Source organism: Stenella coeruleoalba (assembly GCF_951394435.1).
Source record: "Stenella coeruleoalba genome assembly, chromosome: 11".
NCBI lineage: Eukaryota > Metazoa > Chordata > Mammalia > Artiodactyla > Delphinidae > Stenella > Stenella coeruleoalba.
In genome coordinates this window covers 57,975,536-57,996,311 of record NC_137157.1, presented here as the reverse complement: position 1 = coordinate 57,996,311, position 20,776 = coordinate 57,975,536, and the positions used below count along the sequence as shown (strand labels likewise).

The 20,776-nt window shown below is 40.3% G+C and overlaps 1 protein-coding gene across 5 annotated transcripts; it reads right to left on the bottom strand.

The window, feature by feature from the left end:
* Window positions 1-19,873, bottom strand: NEMP1 (nuclear envelope integral membrane protein 1). 5 transcript variants are annotated; one of them, XM_079937845.1, is made up of 10 exons: window positions 19,714-19,866; window positions 12,430-12,554; window positions 11,015-11,234; window positions 9,570-9,642; window positions 8,091-8,184; window positions 7,504-7,618; window positions 6,740-6,785; window positions 6,560-6,655; window positions 5,275-5,448; window positions 1-4,538 (listed from the first exon to the last, which is right to left on the bottom strand). In XM_079937845.1, exons 1-10 carry the CDS (start codon window positions 19,838-19,840, stop codon window positions 4,355-4,357), a joined length of 1,254 nt encoding a protein of 417 aa, XP_079793971.1. In that variant the 5' UTR covers window positions 19,841-19,866; the 3' UTR covers window positions 1-4,354. The 5 variants fall into 5 exon arrangements, 3 of the variants coding, with proteins under 3 accessions (XP_079793971.1, XP_079793973.1, XP_079793972.1); XM_079937847.1 differs by having other exon boundaries at window positions 6,560-6,785; window positions 19,714-19,873; XM_079937846.1 differs by lacking the exon at window positions 6,740-6,785 and having other exon boundaries at window positions 5,275-5,398.
* Between the last annotated feature and the right edge of the window lie 903 nt (window positions 19,874-20,776).

Here is a 20,776-nt window from a genome sequence, read left to right as displayed (position 1 = left end):
AAAAAAAAAGTACATGTTCATTAAGAGAAACCACTATATAGTCTATAAAACTTTATTAAAATTGGGATTACTTACAAACTTGTACAATAAAAATGAAAAAATATATAATAAGACGTCATTGTTTTTCCTTACAGGAAAGAGTGAAAATGAGACCCATGGCAAAGAGTCATCCCTGATCATTTTGTTGCTTTCAAACATTCATGAACTTATTTTAAATATAAATGACAAATCTTTTAAAATAACACTAAGGCATTACCCACAGGCTAAAACTTACCCAGTAACTCCCTATTTCACCATCAATTCTAGAAACTTGATAAAGGGAGGCAACTGCAGGCTGTAACAGTTCTAACACTCACCTTATGAGCTATCTATTATGTTAATAAGAAAAGAATGTTGTCCATGCTGTAGAAAATTTCGGAGAAGGTGGTTTCACCATTTTCAAGTTATTGTCAAGAGTGTGAAAAGGAAGATGAGACACATGGGCGGGGGGTATGGGAGACAAAAGCCCCAAATTTGGGGATACTGTGTGCCATCCCCTTCCCCACTAAAGCTGTGTGTTGACACTGGTGTGAATCCGCTTTGTTTATTCCCAGCAGTCTCTGGCTCCCATCATATAAGGCACCAAATTCCCTTTTCAAGGTAATAACTGTCTAGAATCCAACTCAATAGCAACTGAATCCATAAGCTAAGTTACCAAGAGATACCCCCGGAACACCACAATTGCATAGGTTTCCCTAAAAATCAATTTCTGCTACATCAAAACATAAACAAAAGGTTTTAGGTGCATTTGCCTGTGCAATGGCTATTTTATGTTTATTACTTGGTTTCAGTGCCTATGTAACATGAAGGCATAATAAATCTGTCAAACTGTCCTCTCCTTGATTCAGATAAAATTCTTGGCATTTCAATATAGGTTATTATCTCTTATGTCAGACCCAAGTCCAAAGGAATACTAGAAGGACATTTAATTTCCTTTTCTCCTACTTCAACTTTCACTACTCAATTCAGAGAAAAGTTATGAGTACACAGCTAGGAACCATTTTTATGTAGGCATCCATCTGGGCCCATCATTTTTTCTGGAACAACAAAAAGATTGAGGGCAATTGCATAATCCATTCCCAAGCCTTTTATGGATATCAGGGCCTGGGGGAACTATCTGGCCTATTTGGGTCCTTTCATTCATCAACTCTCTATTGTATATGTAAAGTGGGGATTGGGTTGAAGGGAACACAGTCAATGAAGAGAAGGCTAGGCCCTAAAATGGGATGTATTAGCACAAAATGGAACACCGGGACTCAAAGTCTATCATCAGCAAAATCCCGTAACTAACATAAAGGTCATGAATTTGGGGGAAGAAGTAAACTAGTTTTGGTGGGATGAAGTGGCTGATAGGAATTTCTTATTAGAAGATATCAAAGTTGCTAAATTTTCCTTATTATCAGTCATTGGTTCCATGGGTCTTCTGAAAGTAATCTGAGTGGGAAAGTGAAGGGGAAATGTTTTAGGCCAGTTGGCTCTTGTATTCCCATTAATGGGAGTCATGCTCTACACAACTTGGTCAGACCCATTAGGGGCAATAGATTTCTGATGCTGATGGGACCCAGAGCCCTAGGGCCAATTTACAGCTTGATATTTGCCGAGCAAGATGCTGACATGGCAGCAGACGTAGCTCCAATGTCCAGCTCACTCCACAGTTATCCCTTCAATCCTTCTTGATGAGATCTGTCTGAGACGAGACTATGCCGAAACTGCAAGAGCTGTAACTGAAAATTAAGTGGGGGCTTCAAGTAGTGACTGAGCCAGCAGACTCAGTGGCCAAAAGGGAGACAAGAACAGCTCCTAAAAAAGGTTTACGAAGTCAAGCAATCTCCAGGCGCACAGAGGCTCTGAAGCATCTGGGGCAGAGCCACACAAGAAGACAGGGCAAGGACACAGCACACCAGAGGCACCGTCCTTCACTGTCTGAGAGCAGCTCTCATGCTGCAGGACCCATTGTCATTGCCACTGCCTACAGCTCAGTTCTCCAACTACCAGACAGGGAGTAATAAACTGAGTTTGATTTTACTCATCCCAAATTCAAACACAGTGAGAAAAACTCATCTTGAGATGGAAACTGTATATCACAAGGGGTTTACTAAACAGAAAAAGACCAGAATCTTTCTCTACTTCACAATGCTTTCTTGCTGAAATAAAGACATGAGTCGGGAAAAGTCACACTGGAGGCAAGCAACCATGTCTCTAAGTAGTTATATGGGGAAGGCACCAAAGTCTCCAGGGAATCCTGAGACCATTTGTACAGCCGAATTATTCTTTCAAATCAGCTTAGGCTCAAACATGCTAAGTCTCGATTTCTATTAATGAGGCAAAAAATAGTAAATTTCAGCGGTCTTAACAGTTCTTTGTAGAGAGATAAAATGTTACCACGTACATAATTCACAAAGATAGAAAGGTTTCCTAATATAAAGCAACTTTAACCCATGGCATCTGTCCAAATACTGCTTATTTTTCACTTTCTGCTATATGTCTATCTGCTGCCAACTGAGGTAGTTGTCACTTTAGGACAGTTTAAAGCTGTGGGAAACACCGGCAGAAAAAAATCAACTGGTCACCTGGAGGGGAATCTCAGAACTGACATTTTGGAAGTCTGTAATGGAGTCCAGAACCTTTCAACATGATCTGTTAATGGCTGGTCTGAAGGAGTCATTACAGCTTTTTAAAAAATCATCTGCCTTCTCCATGATCATGGTTAAGCCAGTCAGTCCAATGCTGTGCTCCTGCCATCAGTGTCTATCTTCCTGAATAAAGTAATTATAGCTTTTTCCAAGGTACGAGGGTCACAAAGACAGAACCAAGCGAATGACAGAGACTTGGGAATTTGCTCCCTCATAAATGGCAATGCTTGTTTATAAGGGTACTTTGCAATGGCAAAAGAAAGTGAAACCAATGCCACTGTAATAAAAGGCAGCATGAACCTCTGGTCAGAAATGGAATTGCAAATAAGTACAATAAGTTCATAGAAAAGTGCATCTGCTCCTGATGGCTGAACAGGCACCCAGAGGCATAAGGATTATCTGGAGGTCTATCTCCTGACAATGCAAACTGCGGCAGCCACATAGCTACAATGTGTATATTGTATCAAGAACCTTCACAGATAGTTTTAGGCTCACAAATTAGCCAGACTTCCGGTGGGGAGGGATACAGGTGGTACGGAAAGGCTGAAAAGAATAGGTAGAATGGGTAGACAAAGGAAGGCAAGGGAAAAGGAGATAGTTTCTTGATCCCACAGCAATTCAAAGATATGTGACCCACTGACAGGAAAAATGGAGAACCTTAAAAAGCATTTAAATTCCCTAAATAAGATCACTCCTCCTAATCAGCAGAAACAATGCTATTATAAACCAAAGGGAAGAGAATATAAGAAATGAAACATGTATATACTTAATGAAACATGTATATACTTAAATGTATATACTTGTATATATAAACATGTATATACTGAAATGTATATACTTCAGAGGTGACGGAATAGACCCTTCCTGAAATGGCAAATGGGGCAACGAGGACTTAGAAGGGAAGAATGCAAACCTATTTTTAAAATAGAATTGAAAGTTAAATATAATAAAAACCCCAACAGACCTCATCTACAGAAAGGCCTGCAGGCAGGACTTAGAATATCATAGGTGTGAGAACTAATCCAAAGCTCAGCACAACACTCCTCGGGCTTTAATGGATAATCCATATTAATAAATACGTAGGGGCCTACTGGGCTGGTCACTCTGGAGCACTTGCTGGCTCTGGAACGAGTTTGTCACATTTTTTTAAAATGTATTCACTTAAAAAACAAGACAGACAAATAATAATCTATTTTCCTCTTAAAACAGTTGAAACAAGGATTATGCTAAAGTCACTGAAATAAAAGCAGAAGTAAAAGAGGCTCAGATTTGTGGATTTGTCTCTGAAAGATGCAGCCTATAGTCTGAAAGCATTACTTCACATATAACAGTTATCACTTCTGAGTTTGAAATGCCACGACTGAATCAACTTTCAAAGAGGAGCTGGAATGCCATGCTAGCTGTGGCAATCCAGTTTCTTCGGAAATATAAAGGTGGGCCAAGAACTTAACCAATGGGACGTGTTGGGAAGCAGTCACTACTTTATCCACTCTGCTTCCTCGGGACCCCAGAGACCACCAAGACCATTTCCAGAGGGAGGTCTACTCAGGCCTCTAATTTCAGCGGGAGAATTTCAGCACTATCTCACTCAACTTCCAAGATTTGAGAAGCAATTGTGCAACACATGCAACCTGGACCATTGAGGTACCAAGCCAATCCACATAAAAATAACTGACGACTACCTAAGTCAAGAAGCTGTTCTGTTGTGTGATGGGGGGGTACCGAGAATCTAAGTCCTCCTCTTCAGAGGATGTTTCTTCATAGAGTTCATCCTGGGCAATAATGCTCTCTAACCCATATTCCTGCTCATGGACAGAAACTTCATTGGGTGTGAGGTGGAAAGATCCTTCCACAAAGTCAGCAAATCTGAAAAACAGAAGATAATACTCATTAGGAACCTGCCTTCTGTCCTGTTTTCTTTCAAAATAAGAGCAAACTGAAACCCTTGGTATGCTCTCAGCTCAAATTATATTGAGTCTAGCCAACACCCTTATCCTTACTCTGGCAGGTAAGTAGACTAAAGCAAGAAATAAGAAGAAAAGGAAAGCTGGGATCATAGGCCAACATCTCCTGCAACCCCATCCTGCTTAATAAGCACTTTTAGTTATGGAAGTTTAGTTACCCTTTTTAGTTATGGAAGTGCTAAAGTTCCTTTAGTCATCCGTAATCCTGATAAGATTAAGGGGCATTACACATTTATTTGTGTTTATGGCCCTATAAACTTTATGCCATCAGGATTCCAAATTGAAGCTTCACATGTTTCCAAATAAAAAGGATCCCCTCTCCTAAAAAAAAAGAAAATTAAAAAAAAAAACACTCAAGAGAGCAGTGCAAAACTATCAAAGGGGAAACTTAATATGGTACTAAAGTCTTCTCATCTCAATGCTAAAATCAAAGCTAGAGTAAATAGTTTTTTGAGGAATCAGAAAACAGGCTACTGCTTAACATGTGATATGAGTACCTTTCTCTTGACTACTCCTAGATGAACAAGGAAAACAAAGCCACAAATACAAAATGATTACAGAAGCATAATCTCTGTTAAAACTGAAGGTCACAAGCACCCTGACAGACACTTGGCACTTCTGGCAAAGAGTTTATTTACCTTTTTGGAGACTGGATTCGAGAAACAGTCTTCCAAGCCGGGCAGTCTGGACTGTTGCAGTATTCTCTAAGCTTCTCTAAAGCCTTTCGGGTCTCTACCTCTCCTTGTATCCGATATTCTTCTTCTGTCAGAAGACGAGGGGGGACAGTCTTTTCTGTTGCATTACACATCTTTCTGTGCTCACCAAAATAACATCATGAATGATTAATCAGTAATCTACATCCACCCTTACATCTAACTCCCTTCAGTGGGTCAAGAATACAGCAGAGACCCTGAGCATTAAGAGTCACTGCTCCCACCTTTCTTCTACAGACATCTTTAGTTATAATGTACCCTTGACATGTTAGACTATGAGTGACAAGTCAGAGTCGTCAATATTATTCAGTAATGTGAACAAATTCACTTATTTTCCAATAAGTGACAGACAAAATATTTATTTCCCAATAAATGGAAAAACCACAAGAAATGATGGCATAAGACTGTGGTTCATTAACTTGGTTCCCCCCGAACTGAAAGCATTACTTTGACTATCTGTAATAGAAAGAACATTGATAACCTCAGAACCTATGACCATTCCACAGTCACCATACAAAGTGACAACATGCTTTGAATTACATCTTAAACTAAGAATAGGACTCCCAGGGGGCTTCCCTGGTTGCGCAGTGGTTGAGAATCTGCCTGCCAGTGGAGGGGACACGGGTTCGAGCCCTGGCCTGGGAGGATCCCACGTGCCATGGAGCAACTAGGCCCGTGAGCCACAACTACTGAGCCTGCGCGTCTGGAGCCTGTGCTCCACAACAAGAGAGGCCGCGATAGTGAGAGGCCTGCGCACCGCGATGAAGCGTAGCCCCTGCTCGCCACAACTAGAGAAAGCCCTCGCACAGAAACGAAGACCCAACACAGCCAAAAATAAATTAAAAAAAAAAAAAAAAAAGAATAGGACTCCCAGAGCAACCTGAGAGCCAGTGTGAAATAATCTGAAACCAGGTGACCTGAGGCATGCGGTATAAAAGTGATATACTTTGCATCACCTAGTGGTAACAAGAACACATGACACTTTACTAGATGTTTTTATTTTATATATAAAATAACCAGAATTTATAAATTCTATAAAAATGCCTACAGAGAATCTAAAAAGAAAGACTTGAAGGAAATAAAAGTGAAGCATAATACCATAAATTTGCATTAACAAAGAGGCTCCCAGGTCAACACCTCTGTCTCCTTTTGCAGCAACTGCATCCCACATTGCATGTTTCAGTACAAAGTTACACTGCCTTTCAGTCACCTGTAGGTGATGTACAGCCAGTGAATAGGGTACTCCACGCTCTTAGTACACAGTGCAGTGATGATAATGGCAAGGGCAATGTGTGGTATCTGGATACTGGAATACATGAAACATAAGCCCATCAGCTGCAAGGTCCAAGTCAGCAGGTTGATACTTCGTTCATTCTCCAAGGGCCCATACTTGTAACAGACTGCAAAACTCATGAATCCAACTGCAAGGACATAGCCTATGAGAAGAGTTATCAGAAGACATTCTTTTTAATCTACAGTTGGTAAAAATAATCTGTGTGGGGAGCAGCAGTAAATTCACTATGTAGCGCCTAATGAACCAGGGAAATAGGTAAGATCGTTACTCAATTATTCACACTTTTTTCATTATTCATATATATTAATCTCTTTAAGCTTCTATCCTTTCTACTATCCTAAATTTATTTAATTCTCAAATGGAGAATTAAACCTACATGTTGAACAACTCTAAAATAGTCTGTTTAAAAAACCTAATATATGAAAATCCAGATTAATCTGCTCTCAAAGGATAGATTAAGAGTTACTATCTTTATAACCAAAAGATTCTCGCTTTATAGATAAGGTTCACTGTAGAGTCCTTTACTTCTTAAGGCCCTCAAGTGTATTTAAAATATGATTATATTCATAAAGTCAATTTACGGCTTTTCAGAAAGATGCCTATTGTGTAAACAGAGACGTATTTATAAACACCAAGAAATTAAAGTCTTCTCCCTAGCAGCATCATTTTAATTTAAGAGAAGGTCACAACTGTATAGAGGGGTTAGAAATAAGTAAAGAACTATGATTCTTACAAGTTAACAAAATGGCATAGACTATTAAACTCCCGTAAGCAGTAAGCAAGCAACATCTTTTCATGATCAAATTAACTAAAACAGCCTATAAACATATAAAAAGTAAAGCAAAACCAACAACACTTACTTAAAAGATACTGCCAATAACATCTCCAGATCTCTTGTAAATTTTTAAAAACTAGCTGAATGAGGTACAGAGAAAAGGACCAGCCTCCTACCAGGATGATGTAAATGGGACTTTTCTAAGAAAGAGTAGAAGTGAAAGCAAAAAGTTACAATGGGCTTTCCATACATAAAAGAAACAAAATAGAACTGTGATTTAAAAAAAAAAAAAATTCAACCTACTAAAAATGCACAAAACACATCTCTTAAAAAGATGTCCTTTATATTTTAAATGGTACAGTCTGCAAAGAAAACTGGGAAAATGAGATGCTAAATAACTTAAAAGCCTGGCTATATAATCTATGTAATTAACAAACAGGAAGAAGACTTTAATCACCCCCACTGTATACAGGATTTCAAATAAAAAGGGAGAGATTGTATGTAATGAGGCTGCAAGTTTCATCATGGAAAGTACCTTTCTGAATCAAGGAAAGAGTAGGACATTTACTTATCAGCCGTCAATGCAAATTTTCAGTGCTGTAAGATTATCCAAAAACAATCCTTCAACTATCCAAGCTCATCCTAACTGCATGTGAGGATTCTGCTTCTTACCTTGGGCATAAACTTGGACAGCATAAAAATGATGATTAGTAAAGAGGTCACAATTCCCACACTCATCCCAGTGGAATAGTAGAAGATTTGACTTCTGCAGGGATAAAATTCATTTCATGACTACGTGTGTATTCATATATGGCACTGTTCAAACTAGACAACTAACCCAGCCAAAAGATAGAAAAAAGGTACATGGTGAGAGCAGGTATTTGCCCAACACTTCAGATGAGAAAACTGAAGAGACTAGTACAATGTAGTTGCTGCCAGATTATGAAGATTAGTATCAATAAGGGCCCCTCAAATATATCCCAGTAATAAACCTCTGCTTAGTCTCCCGCTCCCATCCCCAGTACCTCTCCCCAGGCAATTTCTAATGGGAATCTTTCTTCTGGGAACTGCACAGCTTCTCTAGGGAGAAGGAAGAGCCCCAGTAGACACTGGAAACTAGAACTGAACTGATTACCCAGAAGGATAAACCAAACACAGGGCACAGAACAGAGAGCTCCTCTTCCTCTTCTAGGTTCTTTCTACCAGATATCCGTCTCTCACTTTGAGTTTCTCTCAGGATCCCCAAAATAAGGAACAACTTCCACCAACCTTGCTCCAGTTGAACTTCAATTGGTAAGCTTTCATTCACTATTCCACAAATATTCTCCTTGTGTTCAAAGTTAATGTTAATTCTACCTTTGTTCAATGTTTGTTATCTATATGTTTTCTTTATATTTGTACATGTCTGTTTCATCTAGCTAGTAGGTTCCTAAAGGCAGGAAATGAGTAAGTGGTTGATATTTGTTTCTTTACTTCTGAACAGCATGAAACTCATCAACACACAGCCCTGTAAAAATGAGGGCTAAACATTTCTAACGGTGGAAAGGGTGGTGCTGTATTGGCTAAATCCCACACATGATGGGTAACCTAATGGGGGAATTTCATTATTACCAATCTTATTAATACAAGAAAATAATTATAACACATATTATTTTTTTAAATTATTGAAGCAGGCAATGGCCTAGCCATCCATAAAGGTCCTAGAAAAGGGAATGGCAGCACTTCAAGTCTTTATGATAAAAGTCAAGCAGGGTTGGACTTCCCTGGTGGCGCAGTGGTTAAGAATCTGCCTGCAAATGCAGGGGACATGGGTTTGAGCCCTGGTCTGGGAAGATCCCACATGCCACAGAGCAACTAAGCCTGTGCGCCACAACTACTGAGCCTGTGCTCTAGAGCCCGCGAGCCATGACTACTGAGCCCATGTGCCACAACTACTGAAGCCCACACGCCTAGAGCCCGTGCTCCGCAACAAGAGAAGCCACCACAGTGAGAAGCCCGCGCACTGCAACGAGGAGTAGCCCCCACTCGCCGCAACTAGAGAAAGCCCGTGCGCAGCAATGAAGACTCAACGCAGCCAAGAATGAATAAAAAAAAAAGTCAAGCAGGGTAGGTCTGAGCCTCCTCATTCTGCCCGCTAGCCTTGGAACCTACCTGCTCAGCAAGTCACCACAAAAAAATAGAATAAGTCCAAGGAGAAAAATGAGGAAGAGTTTGGGGTCAAATCCTGAAATAAATAAAAGACTTCTGCTTAATATGGGAACAAAATAATTTAAGGCATTACAGAATAAAAGACAATGTTGGCATCATTGGTCAGCTAATAAAATATATGCAAACAGCCCACCTAAACAGCATTTTAAATTCCACACAAAGCCTGGGCACCCTTCCAAAGAGAAAGTATAATTAGGTCTCTGTCTAACCTGTACTTCCCTCAAGAGTTTATTTTTATTTTGGCTACTAAGCTAAGGCTAAAAGAAGCTAAGCTTTGCTTTTGATGGAGTCATAGTGCCATCAGCGCTTCATGCAGTCGCCCACAAGGGGTCTCCACCACTCTGGTTTTCGGGCCTTAAGTCACACATGCTCGGATTCAGATCAGCCCAGAACTTGGGGTCAGGGCCCTCTGCTGTTCTCTAACTGTTGGTCTCTGCTTGACCAACACCACCACCTACTTCTCTTCGCTACACAAGCACTGTGTTGGAAAAGCCTATACTCAAAACACATCTCACCCAGGACCAGGGGGCCCAAGCATAGACCCCTTACTGGCATACCAGACACTCCCACAGCTTTCACATTCAAGAGCTCTTGAGTCTAGGGGAAGTCCACAAACAGAAGAGTGAGAGGGATCAGTAAATGCAAAAGGAACACCAAAAAAACAGGCTGATCCTGTTCAACCAAAGAACTGTGGAACCCTAGGACAGTTGGAAGGGCACAATGTATTTCGTAGCAAAACCCAGGAACATTTCTACTACTTAAAACATTACTCTCCTAAGACAGCAGTTACCAAGGAGAGACCAAAAGTCACAGAGAATCCAAGAGGCTAATGGTCCACCTCTTCTGTGAAGCTTTCTCAGACACATTCAGAGAAGGGAAAACTCCCAATTAGACTGAATAAGCCTGAAACTGCAGTGATGTTCATATTTATTTATGGTTCCACATATATTCTTTTGTTTGTGAGGTATTCAGTTCTACCCTTCTTTAGTTTTTATTGTTAACCATTCATGTCTTCAAATGTAGACCTGTACATTTCAAGACATCTATCTTTGTCTATAAGTGCCCAGAAGACAAGGAATACATCTATCTTACTCTGAAGAATACTAGGCATATCAGCTCAGAGCCATTGGAAGTATTAGAAATACAAGTCTTCACAATTCCAGGTAAGGAAGTACTCAGAATGACTTATGGTAAAGTCTCAAATCTAGGCTTAAAGGGTTTTATGAGGGGTGGAGGCTCTCTGAACTGTTTGGAGCAGTGGTATATTCAGGTTATAATCAGAACCAAAATGGAGCTGTCTTGGGCTGACTTTTCTCACTAATTACATCCTCGAAAGCTCAGTCCCTTCTCACCAGAGAATCCATCAGAAAAACAGAGGTAAGACTTACTCCGGGTCACAGTGACACTGTACTTGGTGTCTTCCTCTATAATCTCAACTTTGAGGCAGGTTTTTGTGCTGTATAGACCCACGTTAACATAGGTGTCATTCAATTTCTCTTTTAAAAAGGAGGAAAAAAAGTTCCAGATACTAAACTTCTCTAGCTCCTTCAGTTCATCCTCATTCTCCACCTGGGTGACTCGGACCAGTTTGGAACTATTTACCCGAATCTGTAACACAAGTAAAATCAGGATGAGAAAGAAGAAAGTAGGAATTTAAAATTTTCACAAATATAATTAAAAAAAAAAAAAACCTTTAGAGTAAATAACTAAATCAATAATGGCACCAGCTTTCCACAGGCTTATGAGAAATACAGAGATACAGCAGCTAAAAGATAACTGGGCAAATAACACTGTACATGGTACAGAGAGGCAGCTGTTAGAATGTTTTATTGTTAACATGATCTGAATCTAGTATTAGGCCAGAACATAGGGGGGAAAAAAAGACTTCCAAGCTGAAAGAGTTACCAATACAGCTATTTATGAGAGATCATGCAAAGCAAGGGTCTAGAATATTAAGAAAACTGCCAGGCATAAACAGCACCAAAAATGTTTCCCATAATGACAAGCTGAAAAGTTCAACCCTTTGTCACAAATCACTGATTATGGGTAAATGTTGGTTATAATGTGCTCCAGATGGAATATGATCTTTATATCAGACAATGAAAAAAGAGAATTTTTTTTAAAAACCCACGAGCCCACCTTATGTTTTTGATGTGAACAAATCCCTTATCAGTAACTATGCTTATAGCAGCAGAAACATTTCCAAGGACTCATTTTGTTCAATCATTACAGCCAGACACTCTGGCTCAACAGTGTTATGAAATAAATGAGACCAAAGTCATTCTATCAAGGGGAAACTTCAGCTCAGGGCATTTATGCAACACCTTGTGTAGAATCAAAATAGAATAGGAGCAGCAAGGCGAGAGTTTACATCCTGATAGGCACGCAACAGTGTCCAGCCCAAAGAAGGCCTAAGACCTTTAAAAAGAAAGAGAGGTCTATATGTGTGTGTCTGTGTCTCTGTGAGTGTAAAAGGAGTGAGGGGAAGAGAAGGAAGTACTCTCTTGGGGAAAAGGAGGAAGGAAGTTTATCTCAGGCCACTTAAAGAAACAGAGAGAGAAACACAAAATAGGCATAAATGCTTTACTGATGAAAACACTGATGAGATTAAGAATAATCATAATCTTATCAAGGTTGTTAATTTTACACACACACACACACACACACACACACACACACACATATTTTTTTAACTGCATGTGAGAAGGGAAGAAAGTGTACTCACTAATCACAGACACTCACTAATCACAGACAGACAGATATTCACAGAAACTGCCCCTGCCAGGAGCCTCCAAATCATTACCTGTATCTGTGTCCATATATCATGCCACTTCGGGATAAGCACATTTTTATAACAGGATTGTTGACTGGTATTCATATAATAAACTTGGGATTCCTGAAGCATGACCACGTTTAAATCAATTCCGGCTTTATGCAAAGAAAGAAAATAATTAAGTATAATAACAGAACAAGCTAGTAACTATAACTCATTTCATAAAAAGAATTAAACTGACCACTTTCTTAAAGCTGGGGTTAAAAATATCAGCGGCTAAGACACGAAGAAGAAAACTGAGATGAGAGAAGAAATAAGGCAGTCTTATTCCTGCCAAATGTAATTAGTTAAATATTACAAATAGTCACTAATCCAGGATAAGTAATAATAAAAGCCACTATTACGTGTTTATTAAGACAGACAGTATGTTGTCTGTCTCATTTAACCCTCCCAGCAATGCTGTGAGGTTGGCACTCTCATAACCCCCATTTTACAAATGAGGAAACTGATGCTTAGGAAAGATTAAGTAATTTGTCCAAAGTCACACAGCTAGTAAACAGCTAAACTGACATTCACACCCAGGTCCTGTTTCTCTTATAAAGGCATAGCTAAAGTAACCCCATCTGGTGACTTTCTCTATCCATATCCTGAGTAGGATGAACAGAATTAGCAACACTTTTTGTATTTAGAGTACTTTAAGCAGATACTAAAAGACTGCAAAGTTGCTTTTTTCCAGCTGTTTTGTTTCATTCAAGTTTTAAGAGCAGCCAATGAACATATGCAGTCCCTCTGATTTTACCAAAACAGATCTCCCCTGAGGAATTTATATTCAATCTCAGCTAATTTAAGGTTTACAAGTGACCATTATCATATCTTCCCACCCAAGTTTGCACAAGTTACTTTCTTCACCACAAAACATTTCAATATCTTCTTCCTTGCTCTACACTGTACTTACCAACTCATTTAGTGCTACTCTCAGGGGAAATTTAGTTAACTCTTTGGTTCTTAGTATAAAGGTGGGTAGATTTAAATAAACAAAACACCCCAAAACACAAAAACCTCAAACAAACCTTACAAAGCCAAAGTTACACACACAAAAAAGGTAATGACACCCATCAGTTCAAAATGGTTTTAGAGTGAAGCGCAGACTAATTTTTAAGTTAAATTCGGTCTTAAACCTAAATATTGCGCTTCCCTGGTGGCGCAGTGGTTGAGAGCCCGCCTGCCGATGCAGGGGACGCGGGTTCGTGCCCCGGTCCGGGAAGATCCCACATGCCGCGGAGCAGCTGGGCCCGTGAGCCATGGCCGCTGAGCCTGCGCGTCCGGAGCTTGTGCTCCGCAACGGGAGAGGCCACAACAGTGAGAGGCCCGCGTACAGCAAAACAAACAAAAAAACAAAAAAAACAAACAAACCTTAATATTAAGAACGAAAACTAAAAAACTCTTAGAAGAAGAAAACAGGTGTGTAAACCTTTGTGACCTTGGATTTGACAATGGTTTCAAAAATTTTAAACTTTTGTGTTTCAATGGCCACTATCAAGAAAGTGAAAAGATGACCCACAAAGTGGGAGGAAATACTTGCAAATCATATATCTGATAAGGGTCTAATATCCAGAATATATAAAGAACTACTACAATTCAACAATAAAAAGAGAAATAACCCAATGTTTAGAATGCATAAAGGATTTGAATAGACATTTCTCCAAAGAAGATACACAAATGGCCAATAAGCACAATGAAAAGAGATTCAACATCATTAGCTATTATGGAAATGCAAGTCAAAACCACAATGAAATACCACTTCGCATTCATTAGGATGGCTCTAATCAAAAAGAGGACAATAACCACGTGTTGGCAAGGATGTGCAGAAACTGGAACCCTCACACATTGCTGGTGGGAATGTAAAATGGTACAGTTTCTCTGGAAAACAGCTTGGCAGTTCCTCAAAAACTAAAACACAATTATTACATGACACAGCAATTCCACTCCTATGTATACACCCAAGAGAAGTGAAAACATGTTCACACCGAAACCTGTACACAAATGTTCACTGCAGCAATATCCATAATAACCAAAAAGTGGAAACACCCCAAATGTCCATCAGCTGATCAACGGATAAGCAAAATGCGGTATTATTGATACAATGGAATATTATTCAGCCATAAAAGTACTGATACATACTACAACATGAACCTTAAAAACTTTTTGTTGAATGAAAGCCAGTCAAGAAAAAGTCCACATATTAAATGATTCCATTTATATAAATATCCAGAATAAGCAAAGGCGCAGAAAGTAGATCAGTGGTCGTCAGGGGCTAGGAGGAGAAGGGAATGCGGAGAGACCTTTAAGGGGTATGGGGCCTCATTTTGGAGTAATAAAAATATTCTGGGGATGCCTGGTGCTGCAGTAGTTAAGAATCCGCCTGCCAATGCAGGGGACACAGGTTCGAGCCCTGGTCCTGGAAGATCCCACATGCCGTGGAGCAACTAAGCCCGTGTGCCACAACTACTGAGCCTGTGCTCTAGAGCCCACGAGCCACAACTGCTGAGCCCGCGTGCCACAACTACCAAAGCCTGCGCACCTAGAGCCCATGCTCCGCAACGAGAAGCCTCCACAATAAGCCCTTGCACCGCAACAGAGAGTAGACCCCACTCGCAGCAACTAGAGAAAGTCCACGCACAGCAACGGAAGACCCAACGCAGCCAATAAATAAATAAATAAAATCTATTAAAAAAAATTCTGTAATTAGTCAGTGGTGATGGTTGCACAATACTGTGAATACAGCTGCCCCATGAACAACCATGGTTAGGGATGCCACCTCTCTGCTCAGCCAAAAATCAGCGTATAACTTTAGTTAGCCTTCTAGATCCACAGTTCCGCATCTGTGGATTCAACCAACCAAAGATCAGGTAGTACTATAGTATGTATTTATTGAAAATAAAAATCCACGTATAAGTGGACCCATGCAATTCAAATCTGTGTTGTTCAAGGATCAACTGTATACGGAAGACCAATGAAAGGGTGGATTTTATGGTATGTGAATTATATCTCAATATTTTAAAATTCAGTCTTGATATTGCAGGGGAGGAAAAGTTTTCCTTGACCGTCTTGGGTCCCTGGCTGGGTCCAAAAATTAAACTGACAAAGACATATTAACAGGAGAAAATCATACAAATTTATTTCATATCTTTTATGTGACATGAAAACCTCTAAGGAAATAAAGACCCAAAGAAACAGACCCACGTACTTTTATGCTAGGTTTGACGAAAAGTGGACATTTGCAGAGGAACGATAGGTTAAGTATGAGGTAAGTGTAGTAAAGTGGGGGAAACTGAGCAAGGCCTGTTTATTAGGATTCTTCTTCATGCCCCTTTGTCTTCGAAGACAAGGATGCTCCTTTCCTCCAGGTATAGGGAGGACACCTCTCACATGAGGATTTCATGGCCTATTTCAAGGAAGGAGGGCAAAGTGCGGGAGGTCAGAGTGACTTTTCGGCTTTGCTGTTTTCTCAAACTCCCTCAGCTTAAAATATTCAATATGCCAAGGTGCCATATTTTGGAGTAGTATGTCCTGAACCTCATCTATCAATCTCTCACTAGGGTTTAATTCAATAGTAATTTGGATTTCCTCCAAGCCTATTTTTCATAAAATGAAACCCTTTCAAAATCCTATTGACATTTGTTTCACTAGGAAGCCCAAATATACTGAAAGAACACTCACTCACAAATATGGATCAAGAGTTTATTTTCTTCTGGAGACTGTAAGGGAGTAAGATTATGTAAAGTTTAAAACTGTGTATTTACAAATAAATTTTAAAAAACCTAAGAGTCACACTTTATTAACTCCTTTCTCCCACAGCACCAAGTAATATAACACAACATCTCTTTAAGCCCATTATTATTTTCAAGAGGGTAGTAAGATACAAATAATATGTCAATAGCACAGGAGGTTTGAAAAATTTAATGCCAAGAAAAGACATCAGTATTTTTAAACCAATTTTAAAATTCTTCAATGTCATTTTCCTAAAGGAATAAAACTTTTATAAAAAGCAACATTTTGGGGGTAATTCCCTGGCGGTCCAGTGGTTAGGACTCCCGTGCTTCCACTGTAGGGGGCGCAGGTTCTATCCCTGGTCAGGGAACTAAGATCCCACGGACAAATAAATATATAATTTAACAAGCAACATTTTCTTAAACCTTCCTTTACCCAAGTTCCACACCATTCAAAGGAAAGCACTGTAAATAAACAAACAAACCTCTCTAACACCAATCTCCTACAGAAATCAGCACCTTGGCCAGCCATATCTTTGGAAATTCATTGAGAGGGAAAACACACCAAATCAGCCTAAGGGGATAATCTGTGCAAACAATCACCACTCCAGCTATAGCTTAAATTATTAGAAAAACATAGAACTACACCAATTACCTTCAATATATACAAGCTGTCAAAATGCTCATGTTACAATCTTGTGCTTCCCATAGCAAAAGGACATACACAACACTTTCCTTCCCCTCCCCAAAGTGAGTTAGCCAGCATGTTAAAAAGCACAATAAATTAAACATTTAAAAAATGCCTTCTGAGCCCAAAGATCTAGTTCTTCTTGGAAAATGCCTCCTTGGAATTTAGTGAATCACAACTTGCTTATTGTATTTTCCCATAAACCAGCTACTTAAAAGTTAGTAACTTCGTATTTACTTATAATTCATCAATCAACAACACTGATCATTTAACATCTACTGGTAGAAGGTAATGAAAATGATTCATAGTATGTGAGGACCAGAAAAGACCCTAAAAATTTATGAAAAACCACCTCTTCTAATTCTTAAATAGCCTCTATTCATTTCTGTCAAGAGGTAATCCAGTTCATACTTAAAAGCATCTTAAAATGCTCCTTAAAAACTAGCATCTTAAATTAGTGGGCTTAGCAAAGGATTATTCAATGTGATGCTGGTACAACTGACTAGTTATTTGGAAAATAAAATCTATCTAGATACTCACCTCACACCAAATACTAACATTAACCGCTGATTAAAAAGTAAAATGAAAAATAATTAAATTGTACCACAAAATATACATATACAAAAATTTAATTTTGGCGGAATCTTCAAGTACAAAAGCAATGGAAATAAATCTAAAGAATAAAATCAAGTGATCACATAAAAAATATAAATCTTCTATTTAAAAAGATAAAGGGGGCAAATTAAAGTTCTGTAATAAATAGATTATAAAAATATACATCCTTAAAATATTAAAAAGTTCATCAACTGATTTTAAAAGTACACAAACATCCCAATAAACAGTAATCACAATAAATAGGCCAAGAGCAAAGGACACACTCTCCAAAAAATGTAAACTCTAAACAGAAAATTAAATAACTAATTAATATTTGAAAGATGCTTCCTCACAAATAATGCAAGAAATGCAAAGTAAATTAAGATGCCGCTTTCAATCTATCAAATTAGCAAAGGTGTTTCTGTCTGGAATATCCAATGCTGGCAAGGGAATGGGTCACAAGCAAATATAGCTGATAATCGTATAAACCGGCACACCTTTTCAGAAAAATATTTTAGCAAGATGTTTCAAGGGTCTTAAATATATTTTCACTTTTGATTGAATAAATCCATTTCTGAGAATCTATCCTAAAAAAAAAAATCTGTCCACAGGATGAAACTAAAAATAACATTTATGAAGAATTTTAAATGACATAGGAAAATGTTTATGCTACAAAACCATATGAGAAAACTATCTCTGGCAGCAACTGGTGGCCTCCAGGGAAGAGAACTGAAGTGCTGACAAGTTTATGAATATATTATCAATTCAAAAAAAAATTTTAATTAAAAACATGTGGAAACAGACCAGAAGAAAGCGTGCTTTAACGGACTGCCTCTGAATGGAATAAACAGTAAGTGATTTTTCTACTTCCTTATACTTAATTGTACTTGCCAAATGGTCTGAAAGAACTCCCTGCCTTTTGAAGTACTCCATTCTCTCTTTAGGTAGATCCCACTTTTAGAAAGTTCTACTCTATTACATGATTGTCTCCTTGTAGCTGCCACCTACACGATCTATTAGGCCACAAAGAACACGTATCCCAAGTTTACCCTTCTCCAAGCCAAAAAGTCCCCATTCCTCTCCTTATTAAAGAAACTTTGAGCCTGCTGATAGAGCACGGACTACGTGGGAGCATTTTGATATAAATATTCTCTTTCATTTCCACAATACACAGCCTCTAAGGTTAAACATCTGGTCAAAGTTCATTCAGATCATATGTAGCCCTTCAAATGTTACTCTGGGCCCTGCCCCTGGAAAAGTACCTTCTTGGTTACCTATTCCCCTCTCCCTATAAAAACCGTTTCAGAAGGACGCTGCAGTTTGAAACTAGTTCTATGGATCCTGAGATAACCTTAAAGCTGCAGCTAAGGATAATCATAAGTGACAGCAAGAGATAGGCAGCAAACGACGGAAAGGTGAGAGAGCATATGTGTTTACAAGATACGATTCTCCTTAGCCCCATGAGTCTCTACTCCCTCCAGTGGAAGCTTGGAAACATCGCTTATCTTTCTGTTGTGCACTTAACAAGGGTAGAAGGAGGTTTTTTTTTACAAACACAGTCTAGGTTTTCTGAATTAGAGCGTTAAAGGAAAACAATTTCATCCCAGTCCAGAGCCAATTATGCAGTAGCAGGCATCAAGAAAGTCTGCTTGAGGAATGAATAAATTTCCAAAAGAAAACTACTCGATACTGACTAGCGTTTTTGGAAACGGGAATTTAACGGCTCCAGGTCGGTTCTATAGGGCCGGTTGGAGCCAGGATCTTACAAAGGCGTAAGATACTGAAAGAGCTCACTGCATTTCAGTGAACTATAATTATCTGTTCAGCCACCCATGCCGAGTCCTGACAGCATACGCTCAGGTGTTGCTAATTTTCTGAATGAACGGTATGCTCCCTTCCCAGTGGCAGCTCTGCCTGTCCATTCGGTCCTCGGGTCACCTTCCTTTGAACAACAACAAAAAAAAAAAATCGAGGAGGCCCATGCAGCAGGATGCAGCCCCCAGGACCGCTTCTCACCCAATGCAGGCCTCCCCGTCTCCGCCAAAAAGGCTTCAAGCTCCTCCCCACTCTGGGTAGCTCCCGCAGGCCACCCCAGGGCCCTGGTCCCTCAGTGCCGGCGCCCGTTCGCCAAGGATGAAGCTTCTTCCTTCGCACCACGCCCGCGCCCGTCAGAATAACGGCCCACGCCCTGGGGACGCTCCCCACTTTTCTAAATATAACCCCTCGGTACCCGCTCCCTCGGCTGCTGCTGCCGGGCGGTACCTGAGCCGCAGACCAAGCAGCCGGAGAGGACCAGGAGCAGTCGCACTGCACCACCGCCCCCGGCCCCCCAGCTCCAGGGCCCGGCACCAACTGCAGATAAGACCGCCACTTTCATTCCTCCCGCCATGGTCTCCTCACGCCACCTCCTCCTCACGTGCCCCTCCCCAGCAACTAACCCGGAACTGGCAGGGCCAGCAGCCTATCCGCTACAAGACCCGCCCCCTACCAACCAATCGGACGGGCGAGGCTTCGAGTCTTCAGTCCTTTATGGACCCTATAGTCCCGCCTCTTAGCAACTGATGCGCGAGGGCGGAAAGAAGCAGCTTTCAGCCTATTAGAAAACTGATTCTCATATTAGCAATGGCGACAGGAAGATCCCACCCCTTAACAACATGCTTCCGTCTCCAGTTTAGTTACAACTGGCGCGATTGATGGTAAGCTTAACCAATAGAAAATCAAATTTTTTCGGTGCGCGGGCCTCTCACTGTTGTGGCCTCTCCCATTGCGGAGCACAGGCTCCGGACGCGCAGGCTTAGTGGCCCTGCCTCACGAGCCCAGCCGCTCCGCAGCACGTCATCTTCTTGGATCGGGGCACGAATCCCTATCCCCTGCATCGGCAGACGGACTCTCAACCACTGCGCCACCAGGGAAGCCCCGGAGTTAACTCTTTTTTACCAAACTTGATATTTCCATCGAAATTGGCTCAGGTTCCCTCTGTTTACTTTCTTTTCACCACGATCTTGTCACTGTGGGAAACTTAAGACATTGTGTCCTCCAAAATCCTAAATGATTTAGAAGGGAAGTGACAGAAAGTTGTGTTGACAGTTTTATAAGGAATAAACATTAACGTTTAAAAATGTGGTCATACGGGGCTTCCCTGGTGGCGCAGTGGTTGAGAATCTGCCCGCCAATGCAGGGAACACAGGTTTGAGCCCTGCTCTGGGAAGATCCCACATGCCGCGGAGCAACTAGGCCCGTGAGCCACAACTACTGAGCCTGCGCGTCTGGAGCTGTGCCCCGCAACAAGAGCGGCCGCGACAGTGAAAGGCCCTCGTACCGCGAT